General features: G+C 43.0%; 2 protein-coding genes across 3 annotated transcripts; both read left to right on the top strand.

The window, feature by feature from the left end:
- Window positions 1-2,284: 2,284 nt before the first annotated feature.
- On the top strand, window positions 2,285-7,713 carry LOC125764806 (sulfide:quinone oxidoreductase, mitochondrial). The gene is made up of 6 exons (XM_049429394.1): window positions 2,285-2,722; window positions 2,857-2,962; window positions 5,970-6,395; window positions 6,482-6,691; window positions 6,785-6,971; window positions 7,085-7,713. Exons 1-6 carry the CDS (start codon window positions 2,628-2,630, stop codon window positions 7,384-7,386), a joined length of 1,326 nt encoding a protein of 441 aa, XP_049285351.1. The 5' UTR covers window positions 2,285-2,627; the 3' UTR covers window positions 7,387-7,713.
- Window positions 7,714-7,969: 256 nt separating this feature from the next.
- LOC125764807 (seipin) lies at window positions 7,970-9,740 on the top strand. 2 transcript variants are annotated; one of them, XM_049429396.1, is made up of 4 exons: window positions 7,970-8,676; window positions 8,747-8,895; window positions 9,039-9,380; window positions 9,483-9,740. In XM_049429396.1, the coding sequence occupies exons 1-4, from the start codon at window positions 8,396-8,398 to the stop codon at window positions 9,692-9,694; spliced, it is 984 nt and encodes a 327-aa protein (XP_049285353.1). In that variant the 5' UTR covers window positions 7,970-8,395; the 3' UTR covers window positions 9,695-9,740. The 2 variants fall into 2 exon arrangements, with proteins under 2 accessions (XP_049285353.1, XP_049285354.1); XM_049429397.1 differs by having other exon boundaries at window positions 7,972-8,676; window positions 8,747-8,886.
- Window positions 9,741-25,815: the final 16,075 nt, after the last annotated feature.

Here is a 25,815-nt window from a genome sequence, read left to right as displayed (position 1 = left end):
AAAGGCCTGCGGAGAGCAGAACACAGGCACGAATTTGCCATTCAGATTGTTCCGATGTCGGCTTCACTACTAAATCATGCATGCAATCAGATGCGAGATGTTAGACGGGCGCTGCGTTCAGGTGTGTGTAACCTGCGGCAGGCTAGCAGTACAGCAGTACCTTTTTCGCTACCAATCCGCGCCTTCTTCATCTGCGCATTAGAATATCCGAAAGACAAGTGAGGTTACGATGTGCATGATATTAGCGCACTATCCGTACCGAACATTCAGCACCATGCGTCTTGTTAAGGATGGTAGTGTGACTGAAACAGTTGGGGTTTTGAAAAGACAAAAGCTAATCCTTTTTTCTTTCTCCCCCACGAAGCCTCTATGTGCGCGGATTGGAGCGTAAGGATCGTCATCATAAGTTGGCATATTGGAAATGCACATACAATCGAATTAAAAGAAGCCCCACAAACATTAATAGTAATTAACCACTAGCGTAAATAGATGCAAAACAATGGGCCAGAGTGTTTGAATTCAAAGCCCATTCGATGGGAAAAGAGGTAAAAACATAGCTAAGCATCGCAACACTAGGGGCTAATTATAATTTTTGTATGTTTTATCAACATTATCTTTCTTTCTGTGATCTTAATATGTACGTGGTCTGTTCTTAATATTTTTCTCATCTTTACACTAAGCTTGTGTATTTATTGTTGTTTTGCTTTTTTTTTAGAATAGGAAATATGCGATGAACAAATCATTCGGTATAGCTTTATGATAAGAACTTTTTATTAGCATTAATTCATAACTCCTTTCAACCGAGTATGGCCCTCAAGCGATGTTGCCAATAGGGCAAAAGCCATAATAATCAAATTATAAATAAATTAAAATAAAATAACATTGCTCTGCTCCTTTCGGACTTCACCTACTAGTTGATGTTTTCAGGACCAAAAGAAAATTATGGAAGTCCTAGCATGGAACGAAAAACGATCAATCATTTCATCCAAGGGAATCATTTCTTGGTGAGTCTGAAAGCCTACCAATATTGTCCAAGCTTACCCGAAGTTCAGAACGCAAGCGATGATGAACATATTTTTAATTAGGATTTTTTTTCATGATACAATTCAACACCAAAATCTCATCAAAATTTAGTTTCTTTGTTTTATAGGGGAGCATTTACTATTATTGATTTCGAACATAGCAAAATCGTTCAAAAAGGATTCCAGAATTCAGACTAATTAAACTCACTCACTCACTCTTAGTCTGTGTGCACATCTCTAATTCTTGTGTCTAAAAATATGAACTGCGCGGAATTCTTTTTACTATCTGCCCCTTTTTTGAAAAATATCCCAACCTTTGCTTTAAGATACATCTCAAGTTAGTAGCCCTGGAAAGTATACATTCACTGTTCATGTTTAAATTTCTTTCCTGATTAATGGAACTTTTTGTCATTAATCAATAATGATACAGTCCATAGATAGATCTATAAAATAGGAAAAAAACATATCAAATATTTGTACCATGTATGTGTACAACCACTAAGTGGTCTTGATCTGCTACTGGAGACCTTAAAACGTTGATGGTTTTCTTGATCTTTGCCTATTATAACTGGCTTTTCTTTAATTGTCCATAGTAGGATAGTAAGTTTTGCGTACGGGACAATGGTCTAGATAACATTATCATTTATTGCCTTGAAAGTGAGCTATAATTAATGGCCACGTTACCCTAAGATCGATTGAACATTTCAGGTATCCTGCACAAGTATGATATGATCAAGAAGTGCTTAATAAGTAAATACTCACGAATTCCTTTACTTGTCCAAGAAAAATGTTCAGGCTCTTGAACGATTTTTTTTCTCCAGATTTTTCCTACGGTTAGCCTATACATTACCAACTACAGTATTTAACCTATCGAGAAATAACTGGTTCTAATTGTCCTTGTTTCATAGAATTTAAAATAGCAGATATAATTTTTAAATCTGAGTGCACGCAAAGTACACTGCAACCGATACCAATATTTTGATATTACATGTACAATACATTTAAGTTAGATATTATAATTGTTATAAGAATGCCTGGACTTCTTTCTTCGCTGAAGGACCTATTAGGTCATGCCTCCTATAAGTGGTTTAAAGTATTATGAAAATGACATATCCACCCCTTCCTTCCTTCGTTATCATCCAAAAATATCCATTCGCTTCATCAGCCATCTTATTCAATTCTTTATTACAGCGGATCTATACAACCAAAAACCATCAGATGATAATCAAATTGCCGTTCACTAACGATCAATTTAAACAGTAACATCTGGTGGAAAAATACAACCTTACAAGCTTATACCATAAACACAATTCATACCTGTCAAATCGTTGTTTATGTTGTAGCGGCAAAAAAGCTTAAAAAATACCACTTCTCGTGTGATAAGCATCCCAAATTCCTTTTTACTGTGCCGGTGTTTGAGAACCAAATGCAGATAGTCAACAATAGAACGTACGCACTCGACTTTTAATAAGAAAAAAATCCCCGTCCAAGTCAAGCGTACGTGCCTTCGAGATCACATCATACGGACCTTAAATTCAGTGCCTTGTTTCTGAGCACAGTTTCAAATTAGTGTAGCAGCGGGAAAAGATTGTTTATCGTTTCAAGATGTTAAAACTATTGTGTTATTCGGCTAAAACGAAATCCCTTCCTATTGCTATGCGAGGTATCTCGACAAGCAGCATCTTACATGAAAATCACAAGTAAGTTGGTAGAATGAAAATCCAGCAATGCAACAGGTAGTTTAATTAGTCCCTACGCATTAACAAGCATCGTCCGTCCCATGAACAATTATGTTCAAATCAAAAATATTGAATTGTTTTTCTATTTCCTACAGGTGTAAGTTGTTAGTGGTCGGTGGTGGGTCAGGAGGATGTTCCGTTGCGGCGAAAGCATCCAACAAGTTGGGAGAAGGAAAAGTAATCGTTTTGGAGCCGGCTGATGTAAGTTACAAGGGGTTTAATATAAAGCTAAATTGCAATGTTATGTTATCTTAAACACTGAAATCGCGATAGAGAACAACATCATAGGCGACCGTAATCGTATCAAATGAAAGTTAATTGGTTGATTCAACAATCCGAAGAAAAAAACTTTATCATCATCCTGTTCAATACTGCTTTACTTTTTTTTTTTTTTTTTTTTTTTTTTTTTTTTTTTTTTTTTGTTAACGGGGAGGGAACCTTCAAAAGGTACCCACCTCGAAGGGCGGCTTGCGGCTACAAACCAATCCCTCCGAGATGGGTTATGTGGGATTCATCGTGACGCTGGGCCCGTGAAGCGGACCCGGCAGCCGATGGGACCCTAACTAAACCACTCCTCGACCTGATCCGAACCCTGCCGATGCGCTTGATGTGCGTAGTACTCCATGCAGGAACGTTTGTGCGATGCACCCATCCTGTTGACGCGCTGCTGCTTTCCAATGCTGCTACTGCGTCATCCGTCCTAGTTGTCTCTGCTGCTGCTGCTGCTTCGTGCCTTCCTTCCGCTGCTGCTGCTTAATTCCGCCCGTCCGTAGCCGCTACTTCCGGTGGGGTCTAGCTCCTGCTGCTGCTCTGGTTACTCGTTGCTGCTGCTGCTGCTTCCGTTGTCGTCATCCTTCGGTGCGGTCCCGTTTGTTCCGTGTTCCGCCGTCGTTGTTGTCGTCTCCGTCTGGCCGTAGGTGGACTTTCCTCATTCCATCTCACTTGGAGGTTTCTGAAGATGGTCCTTGCGGCGGTCCGGACTGCTTCCCATGTGTTGCTGTTGGCACACATTTCCGCTGCAAGATTTTCTATCGTCAAGCGGGTGTGGCTCTGCTGCTGCATCTCGTGTTGGGTTCGAGCAAACCGTGGACAGTGGAACATTACGTGGTCGACATCTTCCACTTGGTGTTCACACACCGGGCAGTTTGGCGAGCCGTCGAGGATGCCTTTTTCGACGAAGTAGCTCCGGAGAAACCCATGCCCTGTAAAGAGTTGAGAGAGATAAAAATCAATTTCTCCGTGCTTGCGATTTACCCAGGACATAATGTCCGGGATAATTCTCCTCGTCTTCATCCCCGGCGATCTCGGCTGCCCCGCTCCGGCTGTCCATTGTTGTTGCCAGCGTCCCATGGTCTCTTCCCTTTGCCGCTTTCGTATGTCTGGTCCTGGACTTCCCCTCGCTACCTTTTCGTCGTGGCAGCGGATGTCCTCCTCTAGGAGAAGGACTAACGGGATAGTGCTTGCGACCACGCAAGCGGCATCGTAGGAGACCGTTTGGAAGGCACTGGCCACTCGAAGAACTCCTGTGCGGTGCGTCCTCTGAACCGTGGTCCGGTGAACGTCCTTCTGAAGAAGCGTCCGTCCCCACGATGGTGCCGCGTAACGGACAATGCTATTCCCAACGTTAACCAAGGGTCTCCTTCTGCTGCTTTTTGGGCCACACTTATTCGGCATCAGAGCGGTCAAGACATTCGTGATACGTGATGCCTTGCTGCAAACCTTCTCCAAATGCCGACCGTGGTGCTGTTTGCGGCAGAGCTCGACCCCCAGGTACTTGAGCGATTCCGTGGATACGATCGTGTGTCCCCCCGCACGTAGTTGACCTACCTGCGGGTTGTGATGAGTGCAGAAGATCATGTAGCCGGTCTTTTGATGGGCCAGCTTCAATCCCACTCCATCCATCCAACGCTCGATCATCTCCAGGTTCCTCGTAGCAAGGTTGCTGATTTCCTGCGGGTCCCTCCCGATAAGGGTGAACGCCACATCATCAGCAAACCCTATAATGTCCGCACGCTTTCCGAACAGCTCCAAACGAAGAAGGTCATCGTACATAACATTCCACAGTGTTGGTCCTAGAACCGAACCCTGCGGGACGCCTGCCGATACTGGTAACGAGACCATTCCTTCATCCGTTTCGTAGTGGAGCGTGCGATTCGTGAAGTAGTTCCGCAGCAACGCCTGGAGGTACGGTGGCGTGTTCCTTCGCTGCAGAGCTGCTCCGATCGCTGTCCAGTTGGCCGTGTTGAAGGCGTTCTTCACGTCGATTGTCACCATCGCACACAGTCGATCGCCCCTGCGCTTTTTGTCGAGCGCAACCCTTCCGTTGGCAATCACCCTGTTGATGGCATCCATGGTTGAGCGTCCTTTCCTGAATCCGTATTGGGCATCAGCGAGACCGCCCGTAGCATCCAGATGCTCCGTAAGTCTGCGCTGTATGAGTCGCTCCAATACTTTTCCCAGAACACTCAGCAGGCAGATTGGCCGGTACGACGATGATTCTCCGGGTGGTTTCCCGGCCTTCGAGAACAGCACTAGCCGTTGCCTCTTCCATTCGACGGGGAAGTGGCCGGAATCGATGTAATGCTGGAACGTTCTCATGAAGACGCGTGGAAACGCCGTCATCGCCGCAATCAAGGCCACGTTCGGAATGTTGTCGTCTCCTGGGGCACGCTGGGGATTGAGCGATTTTGCAATGCTCACCAGCTCACCCTCGGTAACGGCATCCCGTGCCGTGTCCTCGTCCGTCAATCCTGTTGCCGTGGGCCATTCCATGGGCGGTTGCACCGGAAAAAGTTCGCCGACGATGTGCTGCAGCTCAATACTGCTTTACTTGGGATGCATTTAGTACCATCTGGCTTTTAAATGCAAACTTATTTCGCTTAGCAACAATCAAATTCACCATAATCAGCACCTTTCGGGGCTTCGGCTGATTTTGGGTCAAGGGGCTCTAATCCATTTTCAAATTTTGACGAGTAATCGTTGCATAACTTATGCTAATTATCGAAACAAACTATGATGAGTGTTCATGTTCAAAAACCAAGAGAACCCATCATGAAATTTGTGTTATTACCTTCATTTTCTTCCCTTCAGTTTTATTACTTTTATAGTTCTGTCATTTTTTTCCATTCTGCACCAAGCAGGTCGGTCATAAAAATGTTCCAAGCAAGCAAATGAGTAATATATTAGTTCTCTTTTACGTCATTATCAGAAACATTATTATCAACCGATGTTCACTTTAATCGGTGGAGGAATTAAAAAGCTCGAGGATAGCTTTCGTCCCATGAAAACCGTTTTACCTGCGTTAGCCACTTGGATTAAGGATTCGGCAGCAAAATTCGAACCCGAACACAACACCGTCCATACAACCAACGGAGACAAGATCGAATACGAATACCTACTTGTTGCCGTTGGTTTGCAGCTGAACTACGACAAAATTCCTGGACTTGTGGAAGCTCTTTCGATTCCGAACGGAAAAGTATGTTCCAACTATTCCCCAAAATACGTCGACCGTACTTTCCAAGCCTTAAAGAATTTCAAAAGTGGCAACGCAGTGTTCACCTTCCCGAATAGCCCTGTGAAGTGTCCAGGTGCTCCACAAAAGATACTCTACATCGCGGAGCATTACTTACGCAAGGTAATTTGGTGCGATTGTTTAAATAATCAATTGCATGTATTTTATGATCATTTATGTAAAACTTTACGCCATTTCCATATTTGTAGAGCAACAAGCGCAAAAATGCTCAAATGCAGTATAACACGGCCCTGCCGGTGTTGTTCGGTGTGAAGCATTACGCCGATGCTTTGTGGGAAATAGTAAAGAAACGGGATATAAGTGTGAATCTGCGCACGAATTTAGTCGAAGTCAAACCAACCACCAATGAAGCCGTGTTCGAAAACTTAGACAAGCCGGAGGAACAATTTACCGTTAAGGTAAGTAGGTCAGGTGACCGCTAGCAACAGTAACGGTAGGCCAAACGTAACATGTCATCAATCCATTATACCTTCGCTCACGTATATTTGCAGTATGAGCTTCTGCACGTCACACCACCGATGGGTGCCCCAGATGTATTGAAAGCTTGCAAAAGCCTTGTCAATGAAGTGGGCTTCGTAGACGTGAGCAAGGATACGCTTCAGCATCAGAAATTCAGCAACGTCTTTGCCATTGGCGACTGTTCATCTTCACCGAATTCTAAAACAGCAGCCTCTGTGGGTAAGAAAGAAACCGCGAGCTCGTTGCAAATATGCTAATGCAATCACCGGTATCACATTTGCATTGCCTGTGCACTGAACAATTGTTTGATTCATTGTTTTTTTTGTCCTCAGCTGCTCAGTCGCAAGTTGTGTACAAAAATCTGATGGCAACGATGGAAGGTAAAACACCTAATTATGTGTTTGATGGATACGCATCCTGCCCATTGGTCACGGGATACAACACGTGTATGCTAGCCGAGTTTGACTACTCTTTAACGCCATTGGAAACTTTCCCGCTCGATCAGCGTAAAGAGCGTTTCTCGATGTACCTCATGAAGAAGGATTTCATGCCACCGCTCTACTGGCATTTGTTGCTAAATGGTCTCTGGAATGGGCCTGGATTGATGCGAAAGTTGATGCACTTCCGTCTATAAAAGCAGGATATTTAATTAATGCTGATCCAATACTTCTTCTGTTCTTCATCGGATAGTTCGATGCATAAGGAGTGAAATTATTGATTTGCTACCTGTAATATTCATATCTGTGCAATATGCTAAAGATTCCATGTTGAACTGAATGAGATTCAAAACAGTTTTTTTACTTTTATGATTGTTGCATAGCGTAAATAAATGTGTAACTAAAATATTTGTCTTAAATAAAATTAATTCACTAGAAATAAACAGTAGTGCTTCTACTGTTTTGGCACTAGAACTTTGGCAAGGCTGGTTTTACGGATAAGTATAAGAATTCCGCTTACCAAATAATCACGGCAAACATTAACATTCCCATTCCAAGATTACGTCTTATTTTACCGAAACATCAGTTTTATTTAAAATGCACCAGGATAATGCAAATTATACAGTCTAGAGTGAAGTAAAGACATGGATGAAGAACCCTGCAATGCATTCACAGCTGTCAGCTGTTACAAAACTGCTGCATAATTTTTAAAACATTCTCTTTCTTCCCATAAAACCTTACACAATCACAATACACAAAAAAATTATTTAAATCTTTTTTTGATAATTTTTTTGAAAAATCATTTCATAAAATGTCATTTAAAACTTTCGGAGAAAAAATATCCAATCCTATTGTGAAAGCCGATCAAAACAAACAAACGTCAAACCCAACTTCGGTATGCCCTCTGAACTTTGTTCCAATCATGCGATTGTGAACTTTTTGCCAAATCTACGTATTTCTGCCGAGTGCAAAATGTGAAATAATTGTACAACTTTGTGTAAATAAGCAGCTTATACAATCTATCTGTTTTCCATTCCTACCGGAACACACAATTCCAGCATCGAAAGTAGTGATATGTGTTCGCGAAGCTTACCCTCTGGCACAGCAGATCGTTAACATTACGGTTTGATTATCAAGGATTTCTTATCTGCTTTACTGTATACCAATCGCTGGTTTCTGGTGAAACCTGTATTGAACACACGTAACATGGGTCTCGTAGCGTTGCTGTTGATGGTTTTGGACCCATTTAAAATTATAAGAAATTATATCTTTAAGCCAATCGCAACATTCAGTTTGGCGGCAGCGGAAGAATACAAAGCGCGCAAAGAGAAAAGTGTAAACACAACGAAAAATGTGTTTCTCAAACTGTTCGTTGTCGTTTTGGTTGGATTTTCTGTCGTGTGGGCATCGATATTTCTGTACTTATATTTCTACTATTCGTACATGCCCTCCGTTTTACACGTGAAGGATGTACATCTAAACATACGGTACAGTATACAACTTATCAGAACGGTACAATGTGTGTTATCCATTTTTAAATGTTTCTTCTTTTTATAGCGACTGCCCAGATAATGCCATCGACTGCAAACCTTATCCGACAGCGAACGTTGCCCTTACGAATCATCATCGATTTCTAATGGTTGGACAGCCGTACAAGATTATTCTGAACCTGGAAATGCCAGAATCTGAACAAAACGGTAAAATAGGTAATTCGTTGTAGCAAGTGTTTGTCCCGTAGTTTTTTCGATTTGATGTAATGTTCCTGTAATTGTGTGGAGTTCATTCCATCTTCTTATCGTACAATTTCTAATACGTTTTGTTGGGTAACATTTTTTTCTTTTATAAGCAGGAATGTTTACCGTCTGTGGCACGGTAAAGGATTATGGATATATGGAAATAGGGACATCTTGCCGAATGTCAATGCTACACTACAAATCGAACCTGTTGAAAACGATTCTTACATTCGTGTTTGCACCGCTGTTAATATTCGGTTATCGGGAGGAGAAGCAGCTAGTTACGGTGGAATTATTTTCCAACTTTCTTGATGATTCAAACCATCCGGCAACAAACATTGACATCACGATACATTGCCGGGACATTCAACTGTACTCAGCACAGCTGCAGGTGGTAGCCAACTTTACCGGATTACGTTACCTAATGTTCAACTGGCCTGTGCTATCGGCCGTAATTGGTAAGAACATCGCATTTATACCTTGTATCTTTTGCGGAGCAGATTATACTAGCGGTGAACATTTTTTTTTTATCGTTTCTTTTTTGTTATTTGTACTTACAGGCATAACTTCCAATCTGTTTTTCATTTTAATTGTTTGCGTCCTGAGCTGGTACCATTGGGATGATACGGAATGGATATCCGACATACGGGATAGGTATCAGCAAATTGTGAAAGGAGCATCGAAAGTGGCTTCAATCGAACAAACGAAAACACTCAAACCGTTTAAAGAAACGGAAACCGTATCGAAAGATTGGCTGATAGATGAGGAATAATAGTTGAAGGTACTATGTTTTGTAATAAAGCGTCACATTTTTTAAATGACCGTTGAAAAGTTCCAGATTATCAGATTATCAAAAATGTTACTTCTGGGAAGATTTTATTGTTGGGAATATACTAACAATTCCCAATTTATAAAGGGAAAGGAGAAAATATAACAAAATCATCAGCAAGTGAAACCAAAATGTTGAAATACCTGTTGCTTTCATCAGCCCTTTCCGTCAGGCGTGTCAAACACACTTTTAATAGTGAAGCCTTACAACGTTCACAACCCTACCAACAACTGTCAAGCGTCGTTAAGGTGCACATAGAACGAGCGCAATCGATCCGCGAACATTTTCAAATGGTTGTTTCTCGCGAATGCACGTTTGCGTTCCCATGAACATATATATATGTGATATACAAATCATAAACAAAATTAAAATTGCGATGATCAAATTTTATACTTTTGGGGGGTTATTCCGTAGTTCGGAGCCCTTGTATTTATTCTTCCTTCCTTCTTTGTCGATTGGTACTTGGCCACTTCTTTGGTCGTCCTTCGGTCTTCCTTCGGGGCTGCAGCGAGATGCTTGTCGGTTGACGGTATAACGATAACTAACCTAGTTCGGACATGCCGCCGCTTTTATATTGTGCTGGCCATGTCTCGAACTTTCCTATTTCCGTGTTTTTGAACGATTTCGTGTTTGATCCTGTCTGTTTTCGCATATTCTTTTGTTCCCCTAAGTCCTTTGTTACTTGTTCGCACCATATGGCACCCACTAGACAATTTTGCTTGTTCTCGTTATTGACCCTAGATGGCGCTTCTCTGTGTCCTGGCTATTGGCTATTGGTCGCCACATACTTAAAAGCTGTTTATGTGTAATAAATACTATTTTACAATCATTTAAATTACATTGCGCAAACAATGAAGATAAGTTTGCTTCACAAGTTACAGTACTACGTGCAAGCAGCATGAGTCACGTTTATTCCATCACTCATCATAATCCACCAACGCAAAATTTTGCGTACAATTAGTATGTTTCTTCCTGCTTCCTTCCTTCACTTTTCGCACTTTATCGGTCGTGGCTTTTTCCGTACTAGGAGCATGGCCAGATTTTATTTGCAAAATCTTTCCACCAGGATGGCCTTGGTGGAAAGCAAAATTGGTGTGCCGGCTTTGGTCGAAAACGAGACAGCAGTAGCAGCACCGTGGCCAAAATAATAGGGAAATTGAAAATGTTTAAAAATAGCACAATCGGCTTGTTTGAGGGTAGAGCTGCGTTGATTTTCCCCTATCGTCAGTTATCTCAAACGTGTCGGATTTTCTGTTCGGATTCGATGTTTCAACTACGAGTCGTCGGACGGCTGATGATGCGATATTACGCAAGATTCAAGCGAATTATCGTGAGCAAATTTGGCAAAAAAAACCTTTCTTGAAGGGTAGAAATTGCTTCCATGAGTCGCAAGGCATCAATAGCAAACTTTCAAACACTTGGCCCGTTAGAACATGGTTGAGATTTTGAATGACATCATTCACTGATCACCAATCAGGATTGTAAATGTAATAAAAAAAAACATTATACACACAATGCTGCAAAAACTTAATTGTTTGCAATTTGTTTCTCTTTAGTTCAGTGGGAAAAAAAGAAAAAAAAAACTAATAGAAAGTTGTCATCGGCCACGATCCACTTCACATTTAGGAGAGAAAGTTGAACAAACATTAATCGTCTCTAAACTTAAGAAAAAAGAACTTTAAAAAAATCATCTGCTGGTTTGTACAAACACACACTTTGTATATAGGATTTTTTTAAGTTATATTTTAACTTTTCTCTAGTTTCTTCCATTCAGTGGCTAGGAGATCAAAACTGCGTTGATACAAATGGGGGTTGAGTTTATGTCGGTCAATTTAGCTTATGGAAAACCCAGAGACCGTATAGATATCACTTTTGTTTTGTTTGCTGATGTTGTAGAAAATCATTCTATTGGCTAATGAATGCCAACAGCTAGAGAACCCATAACAAGTTGTGCAATAAACCGTCCACAATCTAAACTGGGCCACCCCGAAGTCAAATAAACGATAGCTTTGTTAGAGCAGCTCAGTGATCGAGATCGATTGGTGATCTTTTGGGTTCTGTGACCGGTTTCCTGATTCTAATGGTTATTCATTTTTCGCTATTCTCAAGAAAAACCATCGAATTGGGGTCGATGACTTTCGATTATAATTTGATACAATATGGCAAATTCGCGAAGATCGAAAAGTAATTATTTTGATATGGGAAAAAAAAAACGCATAAAAAGGTGCCATTTGGCACCAGTTCCGTATGTGAGTAACACAAAGATCAACTATCGTCAGTGCCGTGCGTTCCCCGTTCGATGTTCGGGCTTTGCTATATAAGAGCAGCTGCTGAAATGGCATTACCATTGTGAGTAATTAAAATTATCATTCACCACACGATCCCCCGCGAAACGTTAAATTAGAATCGGAACTGCCCGCAGACAGGAAGCTTCATAGCCCGGAAGAACGCAGCAATACAGCCCATTCAAGTGGGCCTGATACCAATCGCAACTGTCCCGCAATGTGCGCCTATGAGCGCTTTGCATTGCGTCGTCGTCCCACCAGGGGAAAAAAGGGCCAGTAATTAGAACCTAGATTTTTACCCTTGTCTAGGGAACTGGTTAGTTAGCGGGGTGAACGGGAATTTGCGCACTCCGCGAGCGATCATATTCCGGAAGTTGGTACATGTGAGCTTCCGTTACTAACTCCCGCCGGGGTGGACAATGAGGCCAGGAGATAAGAGAAAAGGGCAACAACAACAACAAAAAAATAACGCTACAACGGGAATGGACCACCGCGATCCATGTCAGCTTACGGCACTTTTCTCCCGTGTGGTACCAATGTCCAACTTGTAGCGATCGGAAGTGCATATGATCGTTCTCTGCAGCCAAGATCGCCAATCGGTGCAGTGCCGTGAAGGAAATGGTAATGAAGGAAACAGGTAATTCTACCTCCTATTACAGAAGATGGGCAAAAAAAAACAATTTTGATCCACTAGAAGATTTAAACAAGACATCTTCATTCGCAAGATCTTCGGCACGATTTTTTAGTACATAATACTACTCTTCTTGACCATCGGTTAGTAAACCGTAGGAATCCTGAGGCAAAACTCAAGACACACCGCAGAGTGTCACCCCTTCCCCAACAAAACGACTTTTCTCTCGCTACCGAGCTATGGCCAACTACTTGAAGACATCCGGCTGATTACTTCATCGCATTTCGTCTTGCTTTATCCCCGCCCTGAGTTTATTGCTCCCGCATGAGTCTCAAAAATAAACATGTGCAACCGAAAGTCAACTTTCGCGCACCGCGTTGCGTGTTTCTCGGTGGGACAAGGAAATTCGGCAATTCCGCTACAAAAGAGAGAGTGAGAACTGTCTGCGGACTGTGTGTGTGTGTGCCAATCTCTGTCGCCGAATGGTGAGATAATGGGGAATGGGGGTGAAATCTCCGTACGTTCTATTAGAATGGTTGCCACTAAGTGATGTTCAGAGGTGGGACAAAATTTTCGATCAAAGGCTCACCAGAAATGGCGCACCGTGGGTGACGTGAAGCGGTTAGAAAGGATTTTTCACTTGGAGATGCACGATCGGACGATCGGAGATGAGGAAACAAAACCATAACCATAAACGACCATAAAGGAAACAAATGTTAATTTGTAACGATAATTTCACAAACGATCTTCTTTATTTTTTCGACAATTTGTATTATTCTTCAAAATATCATAATCGCAAAACAATTCTTAAGATCAGCTTAAAGCTAAGAAGTTAAATTCTCAGTTTATTTATCCTTTATCCGGATCCTCAACAGGACGACTTTTTGCATATCAGGATAATGGCCAACATCCACAAAAGCGTATGTAAAAAAAAAAACAACCATTATATAAAGGAATGCACGTACAAATGGAATCGCATTGAAACTTTATTAAATCGTCTTTAACCTTGAGTTGAATTTCTTCAATCTCGTGCATCTGGTTCACACATTGTGCCAAAAAAAACAAGCCTCTCACACACACCCACAGAAAAGGGCGCCCGCGCGTGATCTCTACCCGCGTATGCGTGTGAACAATGATAACAGATGAACTATACGCGAATGTTCACAATCACAGCGATAACGGTAAACATTTGGCTTCATATGGTCGCTAATAAAAGTAAGTTTCGCTTACATGTTTCCACGCCGGCAGCAGCAGCAGCTGACGAGGGAACCGTAGGAACATAAGTATGCAAAAGTGTTTGTGATATTTCCATCTACGCATCGCGCACAACCATACGACCCTCACTGCCCGATGACGTCAGTGCCAAAAGCGGGTGTTGATAGAAAGGGGACTGTTTGGGGGAGGTCATCAGTGCGGGATCTCGATCGTTAATTTACGGCGCCAGCGCAAAGTGTTCGATTGTGTCCAAATGGCACCGCACAGTATCGGCATTTGCAAATGCCCATCCGTACACATCCAACCACAACTGTACCGCGGCGATCTCTTACCGACACACACACAATCGTGGCACGGTGGCCTCGCCGATAAGTCGCGGTATCGCCGTATCCCTCCTATTTGGCCTGCGTGTACCAATGCACGTTCGGAAACGCGTGGTGCGTGAAGTTTGTGTGAGAGTACATTTAAATTTTAAATGCCCCCGGGAGTCCGATGATAAATCGCCGGAAGGAGGGGGTTTTTGCGCGCAAAAGGCGTGGCAGGATGGGCTGCCACACACAGGAAAACCGCTTCCGTTGCGTTTTGCTGATAGAACATGGTTGCATGGTGCGAACAACGGTGGTGAGTTTTTGGTGGGTGGAATGTTGTGGCGAGTTTGCCGATGGATGCCGAATCGCATGCCAAAAAGTGCGTAGTCCAATTGGCGAAAAATTGGAAGAAATGTCTGGACGGAAAGAGTTGCGTTGCCAGAACGGTGAAACGAAGCGGTGGAAACCCCGCTTTCTGGCTAATCGACAAAACGGGCCCCAAATTTTTGCCGAACCACAAAATGGAGCATCAACGAAGCCGAATTCGCTTCGAGCATCCTTAGCTGTGTGCGCACTGACGATGATGGCGTAGTGTGTGATCTCGTGATCTCGTGCTGTGCGCACAAGAAGGCGCCGATATTAGCACCGACCCGGGGGCCGGTGAGGTAATCGAGTTGAGGTCGTTTTTTTTTGGACGTTGATACCATCTTGGGTGGATCTTTTCAAACCAAACCGCTTAGCTCATATGTGTGCGAAGGGTGCGAATTTCGCGATGAGTTAGAAAAGAATCTCGGACAGTGTGTTTGGAGCGAAAGTCGCATGAACGTTTACACAAATTCTTCCGAAGAAGAGTGAATTATATTCTTAACTTTTTTTCTGGGTTCTTTTTATCACTTCTCCGTCTCTTGAAGAGGCAAACGAACTCAAGTTATGTAAACAAAAATGTTGCGAAAATAGATTGCCAATGAAATATATCATTTTATGCGTTGTTTGATTTCATTTTGAAGTTTACAGTGAATTCCCTGCATAACGCGGTACCAGATAAATGTGGATTTTTAATATTAACAGTTCATACGTATTATGAACTAATATCCACATTTGCTATAAAAAATTGGTTATTGGTTGTATTGGTTGTATTTATTAGGTGCAGGTAAAAAAGTGTAAAATTACCACAACCCTTGTAGTATGCAGTTCGAATCTGATGAATCGATTCACGCACACTGATTTCTACGCCATACAGATCGCATGAGAATTGGCAACAGGCTTAGCAATTCTCAGGTTGAAATAGCTTTTGCCACTTGAAATTTTTGGCTTGGGAATATCACTTATAAACGGCTGGAAGATCCCAAAAAGATCCATTGTATCGGTGAAAGAAAAAATTATTGCAATTATTATTGTAATTAATTGAATTGAATTGAAGTAAATAACTTTTTCCGCATTTGTTTGATTTAATGTTATTACACTCCAATCGTTTGCAACAAACGATTTTAAACAATTTTTAAAACATTATAAATTTAATTTAACTTTTTTAATTCCTCTAATTTACTAACTCTGTTATTATACTATATGCACACGAAAAACAAATGATGATCGCCACTCGGAAGCTGTTAGGAAAAACAACATTTAGAGCGTTTGATAATGTTTCAGCAATGCAAACAAAAAAATATTTCTAAATTTGCTATTAATTATGCAAAAGCTTTTTCCCCATATCGCTTTCACACCCAATTGCAATACTGCACACCGGCTGACTATTTTTCCAACGGAACTCAATCCTCATGCCATCTATTAGCTTTCGAATGGCCGAAGCCTATTCATTTACCACCGGCACAAATCAACCGGTCTTTTTCACATGCCTTATTGGCCCGGTACGATCGTGCCCCGTTCCAATCAGGGTGCGATTGATGTGAAAAAATTGGCACTGGAACCATCACCCGTCGTCTCTCCACAAGGCTCAGTGCTCCCCAAAACAACGCACAAAAAAACGACTCAGTTAAAAACTTGCAAAAATGAGCATAACAAAACAACAAGGACCAACAAACCGACAACACACCCGACAATCCCTGGCAGACAGGGAACAAGGATTCAACGAGTGAGCAAAACTAAAGCAACAAAAAAAAAGATAAAAATCCGATAAAAAAGAAAAAAAAAGAAAATCAATCCCGATCAGCTCAAAAGCAGTAGGAAGAGGAAGGCCAGTAAAAAGAAGAAAGGCAACGCACATAAAGAATTTGACCAAAAAAAAAACAGCAGAGAAAAAAATCCACCATTCTGCAAGAAATCGTGATGGTGAAGCGGTGGAAAGTGCGCTTGATTTATTGACCGGCGTTTTGCTGGTCGTGTTTCAAACCGTACGGTACGGGGCAAGTTCAGTAAATTTATTCAAATTTCAAGTTCAATACACAAAATACCGCAGGCCATTCGATTCCTCCAGTGCGTGTAAAGTGCGGTGACGATGGTCAAGGTGAAAGGCCTGGGGGTGGAGAGGGAAAGGAAGAAAGATGGAACAGGGACTGGAAGGGGGTGGGGGAGGGGGCAACATCGGCCCCAAAAAGGAATAGCGCAACAGCGCGCAAAGCATAAACCTTTCTTCTTGCGCCCTGCAAAACCTACCACGCAAAACGTCTAAGCGAACCGTTTCGTACGATGATGCTGTTTCACTTCCAACACAAGCACACTAAGACACACGCACACACACATACAAATGGCAACAGTTCACCAGAATGTGCGAAACAGCAATATGTTGGCAGAATTGTGCAAACGCCAGCAAAATGTAGCATTAAATCGCCCATGTTGAAGGTAACGCATAATGAAAGCCGCTACACGAGGGCGGCTGGGCGGCAAATAGTGTTGCGCAGGGTTTGCGCAGAAAAGCTCAGAACCGGAATGGCGGGTGAATGGCCACCATTCGGATCGACCTACCCGAATGCTTCATTCTGGAAAAGAGACCAAAACGCGATCCTCCCCTTCGGCCCATTTGGCCTTCCCATTTCCCCCTTTTTGGTTCTTGGTTCTTGGATCAAGACACATACAAACACATAAACACGATCGACCGCCCAGAACGATCGTTCATTTCGCATTGCATCCCTCCAATCGGGACCACCAGAATGGGATCGTGGAAAGGGAAGAAGGGGAGGGGTGGCCCAAATCCAGGCCACCCGAGCGAAAAGTGCAAAAATGAACCAAAACCTAATACTGCCAAGCGGGGGGGAAGGAGGAAGGTGGGGACAGGGCACCGAAAACCGAAGATCAACAATCCACACAACCAGGAAAGTGGAAAGTGAGGAAAAAATGGAGAAAACGGCAACTGGGTGTGCCAACAACAAAAAAGAGAGAAAAGCCAAAAAGGCAAACTTTTAACCAATTCGTAGGAGTGAAGAAAATCATACAACAAAAATGTTTTCCTAGGTTTCCCAAAAAAAAAAAACGAAGGTGGGGGGAAATAAACAAAACTTTATAGAGATACCACATTTTGGTAAAAATGCAAACAAACTCAATACACACAGCCACACACACACACACACCAGTCACATGTAATGTAGGTACACGCGCCGCGCAAACCTTTACGCGAGTGAAGGTTTTTTGGTAGCCTACGCGTCGCGGAGCGGAGCGGAACGTTTCCAAGCATCAGATGTTGAGTTTTGCTCGATCCCAACACTTCAATCTCTGGAAGAAATGTTGATTGCAGCGCGCAACATACAAAATCGGCATCAAACTGCATATGTGTGAGTGAAAGAGAAAACGGCAGTCAAAAGGGGAAATGGAAAACACACAAAGAAACCAGGATGGATGTTGAAGCGAAAGCGACCAAAAAGAGATGCCAGCAACAGGGAGCAGAGGGATATACGGCAGGGTAAACAGGAGGAGGGGGCGCACACACACAAACCCCCAAAATGAAAGGAGTGAAAAGTACTGGCCTGGTCTTTCCTGGCCAGAAACCACATTCCTTCGATCAAATTCCCACGCATTCCGCTGGCATAGTCTGTTTCAGTGAGTCTCCAGACCCGACACCCGGAGACTCGGGCGACTCCACTCCACTCCACCGCCGGGGGCTCCACGGCAAAAACCCCGCTCATTCCCCGTGTGGCTTAACGCGGAACCATTTTCGCTTGTTCTCTTTTGATCCTGGTTTCGCTGTAGCGTTTGTCTCATTCCCAGTTGGGGATCTCTCTCTCTCTCTCTCTCTCTCTTTCTGTTAAACATCCCAGCCTCCAGCTCCCGTCATCGGGTTTTGCAGCATCCGTAAAGAACATGCAAGCAAGCGGGGATGTGTGGCAACAAACATCAGGCCGGTCGGTCGGTGGAGCCGGGATTGATGAAGATAAGATGAGAGACTGTAGCACGGTGCCGGTGGACGCCGCACGGACCACAAACGAATCGGCCGGAGCGCCGATCGTTGCGAAGGGCTCTCAGATTCCACGGCCATGGCAAATCATGCCGAATGGCAGCAGGTATGCAGAGATGAAACAAAAAAAAAACAAAAAAAAGGTTGAAAACAGAAGGAACTGTTCGTGAAAACCACTGAGCGGTTTTTGCGCGGCATGGGTCACATTTGGAAGGGGGGCCCATGGGTAAAAACGGGAAAAAAGGGTACACACCAAAAAGATCGCGTGAGTGAACGATCTTCTTGCTCCTTAGGGTGGTGGAGTGGAGTACCACAAGAGCTTAAGACGTGGTGGTGGTGAAGGAAAAAAAGCATTTCATTGCTTGCGATACGTTTTACACTCAAGTTGGACAGTTACTTTAGTTTAGATCGATTACTTTAGTTGCAAACGTCGTAAAACGCAACAAATTCTGAATGTTTTGTCACATAACTTGTCTTTGTAATTTATCACAAATCTAAAGGGTAGCTGAGTTAAGAAGCATACGAAAAAAAAAAGGAGCAAAAAAGGACATCTTTGGCCACACTTAATACAAGAGAGAGAATAAACAAGACTCCCAGATAAACAGATTCATTAAGAATTAGGGAAGATTTTTCATTCCAAATGCCTTCAAAATATTTCTGTTAAGGTTGTGAAGATACTTGGAGTAGGTTCAACTAGGTGAAGAGTCATTCAATTCATGAGCCGATGACTCCCAAAATATTAAACAATTTTCATAAATTCAAATGAATCCTGAGAGATTCATGAATCTTAGATTATTCCCTGCCAACAAATTTAAATTAAAAAGGCTGACCACGGGTGGGGACGGGGGACGTGGACTAATTCCTAAAGTGTTGATCGGACTGTCCCGAAACTTTAAGGATTATAATTCAATGAGGATTCGTGAATCTTCAGAATAAAGATTCAAAGTCATTCATTCAGTTCAAAGATTCATTCACATTCATGAATCTAAATCAGATTCGCCCAGCACTAGCCCTAACTGTTTGACTTATTTCCAGATAAGATTAGATCCACAGTAGTTGATGTATCTAAATCAAGCACCAAAGCACGATAGCACCATGAGAGTACTCGCAAACCATGACATCTTTAGGCAAACATATTATAGAGAGATGAGATACAAAAAACAGATTAGGTGGTTTTTAAGTTTTGAAATCCTCAACATGACTTAAAGTGATCTGCAAGTAAAAATGGAGGATTCTATTGGGCGCTTAATTCTTCATCATAATCGAATTAGACATAGAAGAAATATTTTGCAATTCTTAAAAGCCTTAATTGTGTACAAAGAAATTCAACAGAATAACAATTGTACCAATTAGGAGAATGATGAAGGAATATCGATACAAATAATTTAAAGCAAAAAAAAGTAATCGAATTAGAATCCCCAAGAAACTATTCCAAGCTAGTATAGCCAGCTCTCCAATGTGTCGTTGCATAAATTAGTCTCCTTGTGACACCTTTTCAGTTAAATCGTTCGTTACATTCCTTTATCACATAAGGTTTGTTTATTTTCTCTGGGTTTTTTTTTCCATCATTACTTGAATGCCACTCTGAACTGATAAAAAGCGTGTAGAGTAGATCGTGTTTCGTATCTAATCCCACGATGTTGAGAAATACCTATCGATATTTCAAGCTGAATCTATATTAATTTTGTAAATTTTTTCTTTTCTTCAAAGGCTCAACAAGACCGTTCAGTTCCCAATCGTCCGTTCTGTATGCTCTTATGCTCTTGTGGTTTTTCCTATTGTTTTGTTTTTCTTGTTTCACCTTAACCATACCTCTCGGTACCGCTGGTTGCCTTCATCTCTTTCTATGAGTTTTTTTTCTCCTGTGTGTTTGTTATTTGTCACTAACGGTTTGGGGCCGCGGTGTTCGACCGCATTCCAGTGCCTCTATCGTGCCGACGAATCGTGCGGCATACGAATAGGGAAACGATGCCTAGTTGGGCACTTTCATTCAACAAAACGCCCGGTGTGGCCTTGCCTAGTTCGCGACGAAAGAATGCCAAGTCCCGTTAGAAAGTCTTTCGACGGCCACGGCGAACGGCCACGGTCAACGCGCTCGGTTACAGCGCTTCGACGTATGCCTCGTCATCTTTCAGCTTCACGAGAGTGGTTTCAGGATTTTTCGACAGCAAAGCATAAATGTTTCCTACCACGTTGGTAATTGTATTAGTTTATTGAGATAATGTCATTTATGAATACATAAGATCGGGAATAGTTTGAGTTTTAGCTGGTAGTAGATAGTTAGTAGGTTTACTATTGAAAAAAACATAAAAAATTGGCTACTAGCTTCAAATAATAATACTTGAGAGAGAGAGAGAGAGAGAGAGAGAGAGAGAGAGAGAGACTTTCTGTAAAGTACAGTTGCTAAAATAAAGTATTGTCTCTTGAACACCGAACGGTTTCAAGAATCGCGTCTCGGAGTACCGTGATCGTGTACTAAATTGGTTGTAGATCATATCCCTTCTCGATCAACAGTAAAAATAATCAATTGTCATACTATATTATAGAAAATTATTTTTTTCTTTGTAGCCCTACACTTCCGAGGGCCTTGGCCATCTTGCTATATTGCGGAGATCACCAAAGTTTCGAAATAAACTCAATAACCTAATATCTATACATTTGAATGCCGATTATCCGTGCACAGATCATCTTGCCGGATAAGTGAATATCACGGATAATAGGCACAACTCTTTAGTTGATAAATGATACATTAATGTTAAATGTATTAGTGTTTAGTGTCTATTGGGTGGGCTTTTTTTAACTAAACTAAAATCTTGATTTTCTTAGATGAACTTTGTAAAATAAATCTTTTCTGATTGCTCAAATTGTATCATTCCCATTTGAAGTTAATATTCGCCTTTGGCACTGTCATTTCTGAGTTGCACGGATAATGGGACAGCATGATAAAAGGAACACGGATAATCGGAGTTGCACTGCAAGCAGATCGTTCTGTCAAAAACAAAAGACTTCAACTAAAGAATGTATGTCGAAGAGAAACCCCCGTTTGTCCTGAATTGCTGAAAATCAGTCAAAAATTCTTTTTCTCTTGAACATTATGTCATTAGCTATTGCTTTGAGTTTATGATATAATATTACGTTATATTATTCTTTATGTTGTGCGTAATTTTTTTTTGTTTTTAAATTGTATATACAAGAATTAAATGCGTAATTCTAGGAACTCTGTGCTCGATCATAGTATCATTTTTTTTAAACTATTTAAACCATTTAAACTCTATTTACTCTGTTTTTATCTACCAAAAAAGCCCCGTAACCACTTAGGATTTCGATGGAATATAACACAAAAATATCTACACACAATAATTTCTAAAAGTATCTGAAAAGCGTGTCCGACTACCGTCTGTGACGCTGAAATGTGACGCTAAAAAATGCACCGTCTAACGATTGGTACAAAACGCGTCTTAAGGCCGAGAATCAAGTGGCAGCGGATACGAAAGTGCAAGATAAAATAATGTTCAACAATCGCGATCGTGAAAGCGCGACAAACGAACGACAATGTTGGCGGGCAAGCAGGGCAAACAGGGCAAACGCAGCCAATAATAATAGCAATAACAATGCAAAATTCGTCGAGCTGGCAATTTTGAACCCTCCGGAAAGCCGTCCAAAAACTTGCGACCAAACTACCGACGGTTTGGAATGCTTTTTTTTGGGATGTGCTTCTGCATACAAATGCGAATGCGATGCGCCCTGCCTGGTTTTGTCCGTGCGGTTGAATACCGGCCACTAACACCTAGGCCCTTGCATAAGGCAGCCCAAAAAACTACCGTGTGTGTATGTGTGTATGTGTGCGTAAGGAAGGCTTCTCCGGTTTCAGCTACCATTGCAACATTCCAGCGGCGGGGCGAGATGTTTCTAAAACTCGAACCTTACCACGGACACCCGCCCGTGTGTGGCTGTTGCACGTTAGTAGCACGAATGCAGATCCTGTTCTTCGCGTGCTTCGTTTGGGGTTTCTCTTTCGAAACGAAAAGCACCGCAGCTTTTGCAGCTTTGCATCGCTTTGCCAGGCCCCGGACAGACTGTTCCCGGAATGGTCACACGTCGCTTTACTCTCTGCTGGAGCAGGCTGGAACATCCCCGGAAAAACGGTGCCATGGAATGTTGAGATTGTCTGCCGTCTCGATGCTCCATCCACCTTTCGGTGATCGTCTTTGTGAAGCTTTCTAAGCCCCGGTGCTTTAAAGCACTGCTCTGCTGGCTAGTGGGCGCGCACGTTTACAGTCTCGAGCATCAGCAACAGCGCAACAAACACGCGAGCAGCGCCTTGCGTGGAGAATGTGCGCAAAGCAGATGCCACCAGGTTTTTGAAGGGCTGCGCGCGCGCTTGCCAGGTTGTCGAGTGAGTTTTTTTGTTTTGAGGACGAGCTTGGAGGTTTTTGACCTTGAAAGCATTCCATTCGGTACCGGATACTGGACACATAGCGCAGACGAAACACGATGTGCAGCTGCCCCAGCTTTGATAGGCGCAAGATCGCATCCGGCTGCACAGTAACCTTTCGCCGGTTTTGCCGACAATGGATGTCCTCTTGCAAACGGTTACGAACTGGCTATTTAAATCACGAAAAGACTACACTAAGGATGTGAATCCTAATTTGGCCAAAAAAAAAAAAAACAGGGAAACCCCGAGGGCTCTGGCAGCGCGAAGTTTCCCATTAAAAGGTGATTGCGAATGGCATCGAACATAAAAGAAAAAAAAACAAAACCGGAGGGCTGTTGCCTTCCTTGTGTTCGTTTTGCACCACATTTCACAGCCGAAATGTGCGTCCCTGTGCTTTTCGGGTGCAAAAGAATGCCTCAGTCTAATTAGCTGAGGGAACCGGCGGTTCGCCAAAAAACCTGCAAAACACTGCACAACTCTCAAAGCCTGTCAAAGCCTGTTCCCGAAGAATTATGGGAAATCTCTGTTCCGCTTGTTGTTGCCGACGAAGGTATATCGCTTCTCATCCTGTTTTTTGAGGTGGGGAGGAATGTCTAGCGAAGCGCCTTGGAAGAGAGAATCCGTGCCGATGAACCATGGCCTTTCGGGTGCCCACCCAAAAAGGAGAAGGCCTTCGATCGCACAGCAGCCCCTTTCTAACGGCATTTTATTTCATTTCCATTTTTTTGTGTGTGTGTTTTTTTTTTCAAGTTGGACATTGCCGCACGATGAAACCTTTGGGCCGATATCTTCTATGTACCGTGTGTTCCAAAAGGTAAGCGGTTAAGCGCGTAGGCAATCCGAGATCTCAGTTTTCGGCCATTCATGGGCTTGTTTTGTGTTTGTGTTGTTTTTTTTTACTTCTATTTGCCCACATCAGAACCTTTTTCAGGCCCCAAAAAGCAGTTCCAATCGCGCACACCTACCGCGAAGTAACACTAAACCCAGCAGAGACTTTCCTCTCTCAGCCTTCTCCGGTTCTATCGGACCGCCTGAAAATGCGCAGGAAACCTTACACCTCACTCAATCGGTAATTAATTAGGCAGAAAATTGCCTCCCGCCGTGCAGCGATAATCGGAGCCCAATCGGACCATGGGATTATCCGCGCTGGCATCACACCGGGTATCATCGGAAGCCAGAGGGAGTTGGGAGTTTGCCGGGTTCGAACCCCGGTATACACACATAACCCATCTTCAAAGATTCGGTGTTTTCATTCAAAAATGGTTCTATAAAAATGTATGACCCCTTTTTTTGCTAACCCTCTAGCACCTCTGAGTTTGTTCTATAGGTCGAATGGGGTGGGAAAATATGCAAGAATGTCTGATGTCTGATCGGAGTTCCGTACAGAATACATACTCGGCGGGACCATACTCAGCCACACGGTGGTGGATTGCAGCGATCGTGTGCGATCGGTGATCTACATTTTCTCTCGTACATAAACGACCAAAAATGGGGAACAGGATGTTGGGCAAGGAGAAAGTTCCTTGCGTTCCATGCCGGCATTTCCACCGGTGAAGGGTAACACGGCGGAAAATTATCATAGGTATGCTAATACACCTTTTCACGCGCAATACTCCGCTGATGGGTGGTTGTTGGTCTGCCACCGACCTAGAAATGTCTTGTCGCGCGATGCTACATTGTGACGGCGCGACGACCGGCTGGAATGTGTCCGGCGGGAATTGCCGAGGTCTTCCGCCCCATAAGCACGAGCACGGTTGATGCACGGGAGGGCTTACTAACCAGCGTTACATGCGTTATGTAACAATTCGGACCCGATAAGATAACATTCCACTAAAGGTGGTGATGCGACCGCTGCTCTCTGCTGGAATGTACCGAGCAAAGCCAAGTTGTTTGAGTAGCGTTCACATGACCGGGCTGATGGTTGGAATGCTTGGTCATTGCGTGGTATTGGATCGCAAGCAATGAAGGACATGATTTGTACCGCTGAAGCTCAACATCATCCACTTAAAGACAAATTGTGTATCATATATGTATGTATGTGCGTGTGTTTGTTTTATTTTCTTGAGTACAATTAATTTACAGTGCTTTTGCTGTGCTTATCGTCTTCGGTAGATTCCTATGTTTCCCCATTCCGGAACAGAAATCATTCGCACAAAGGTGTAAGAAAAGCCCCCCCTCTTCTTCCTCCTCCCTCCTTCCCCTTTATCCGCCATCAACGTCACGCGACGGTGAAAGGTTTTCGCGAACGATTGCGAAGCAGAGGGACAGCTGATCGAGCAGATCGCAACATCCGTGAACATTTCCAACAGCCAACTCATTCATGGTTCCCTCGGGTACCATGCGCACATCATCTCGGATTTGTTTTGCGGCGGATGTTTAACTTGCGCACGCACACATACACGCCAACAAGCTGCCCACCCGGCCGCCCTTCCGCTCGCCTACCCGCCAGTTGACCTCAAACGAGAACTGGAAACGACATTCCTTTAAACGGCGACTGGAGGGCTGGTAGAAGGAATGCCCCCTCCCCTCCTGACCCCCACAAGACTCTTCCAGCGGCGTGGCAAATAGCTTTCCAGCGGAAAGATAGTCATGGACCATGGTAGGGAATTTGGATGCAAAAAAAATGAATTACAAATGACCTCAATGCAAGATCACAGTAATGAGCCAAATGGCTGATAATCGAACATCCCCCTTTTTTAAGGCGATATTCCTTATACTTTTGACATGTAGAAGATGCATGATCGTCATCAAAGTAGGTAATGTGAACAGTCATGTGCGTGTGGAACAACATAACGCAAACAATTCTTTTACTATCAACAAGAATGTTAAATATGAATGATCTTGCACA

The sequence above is a fragment of the Anopheles funestus genome, chromosome 2RL (genome assembly GCF_943734845.2).
Source record: "Anopheles funestus chromosome 2RL, idAnoFuneDA-416_04, whole genome shotgun sequence".
NCBI lineage: Eukaryota > Metazoa > Arthropoda > Insecta > Diptera > Culicidae > Anopheles > Anopheles funestus.
Note: the sequence above shows the minus strand (reverse complement) of the source record. Positions and strands in the feature narration are given on the sequence as shown.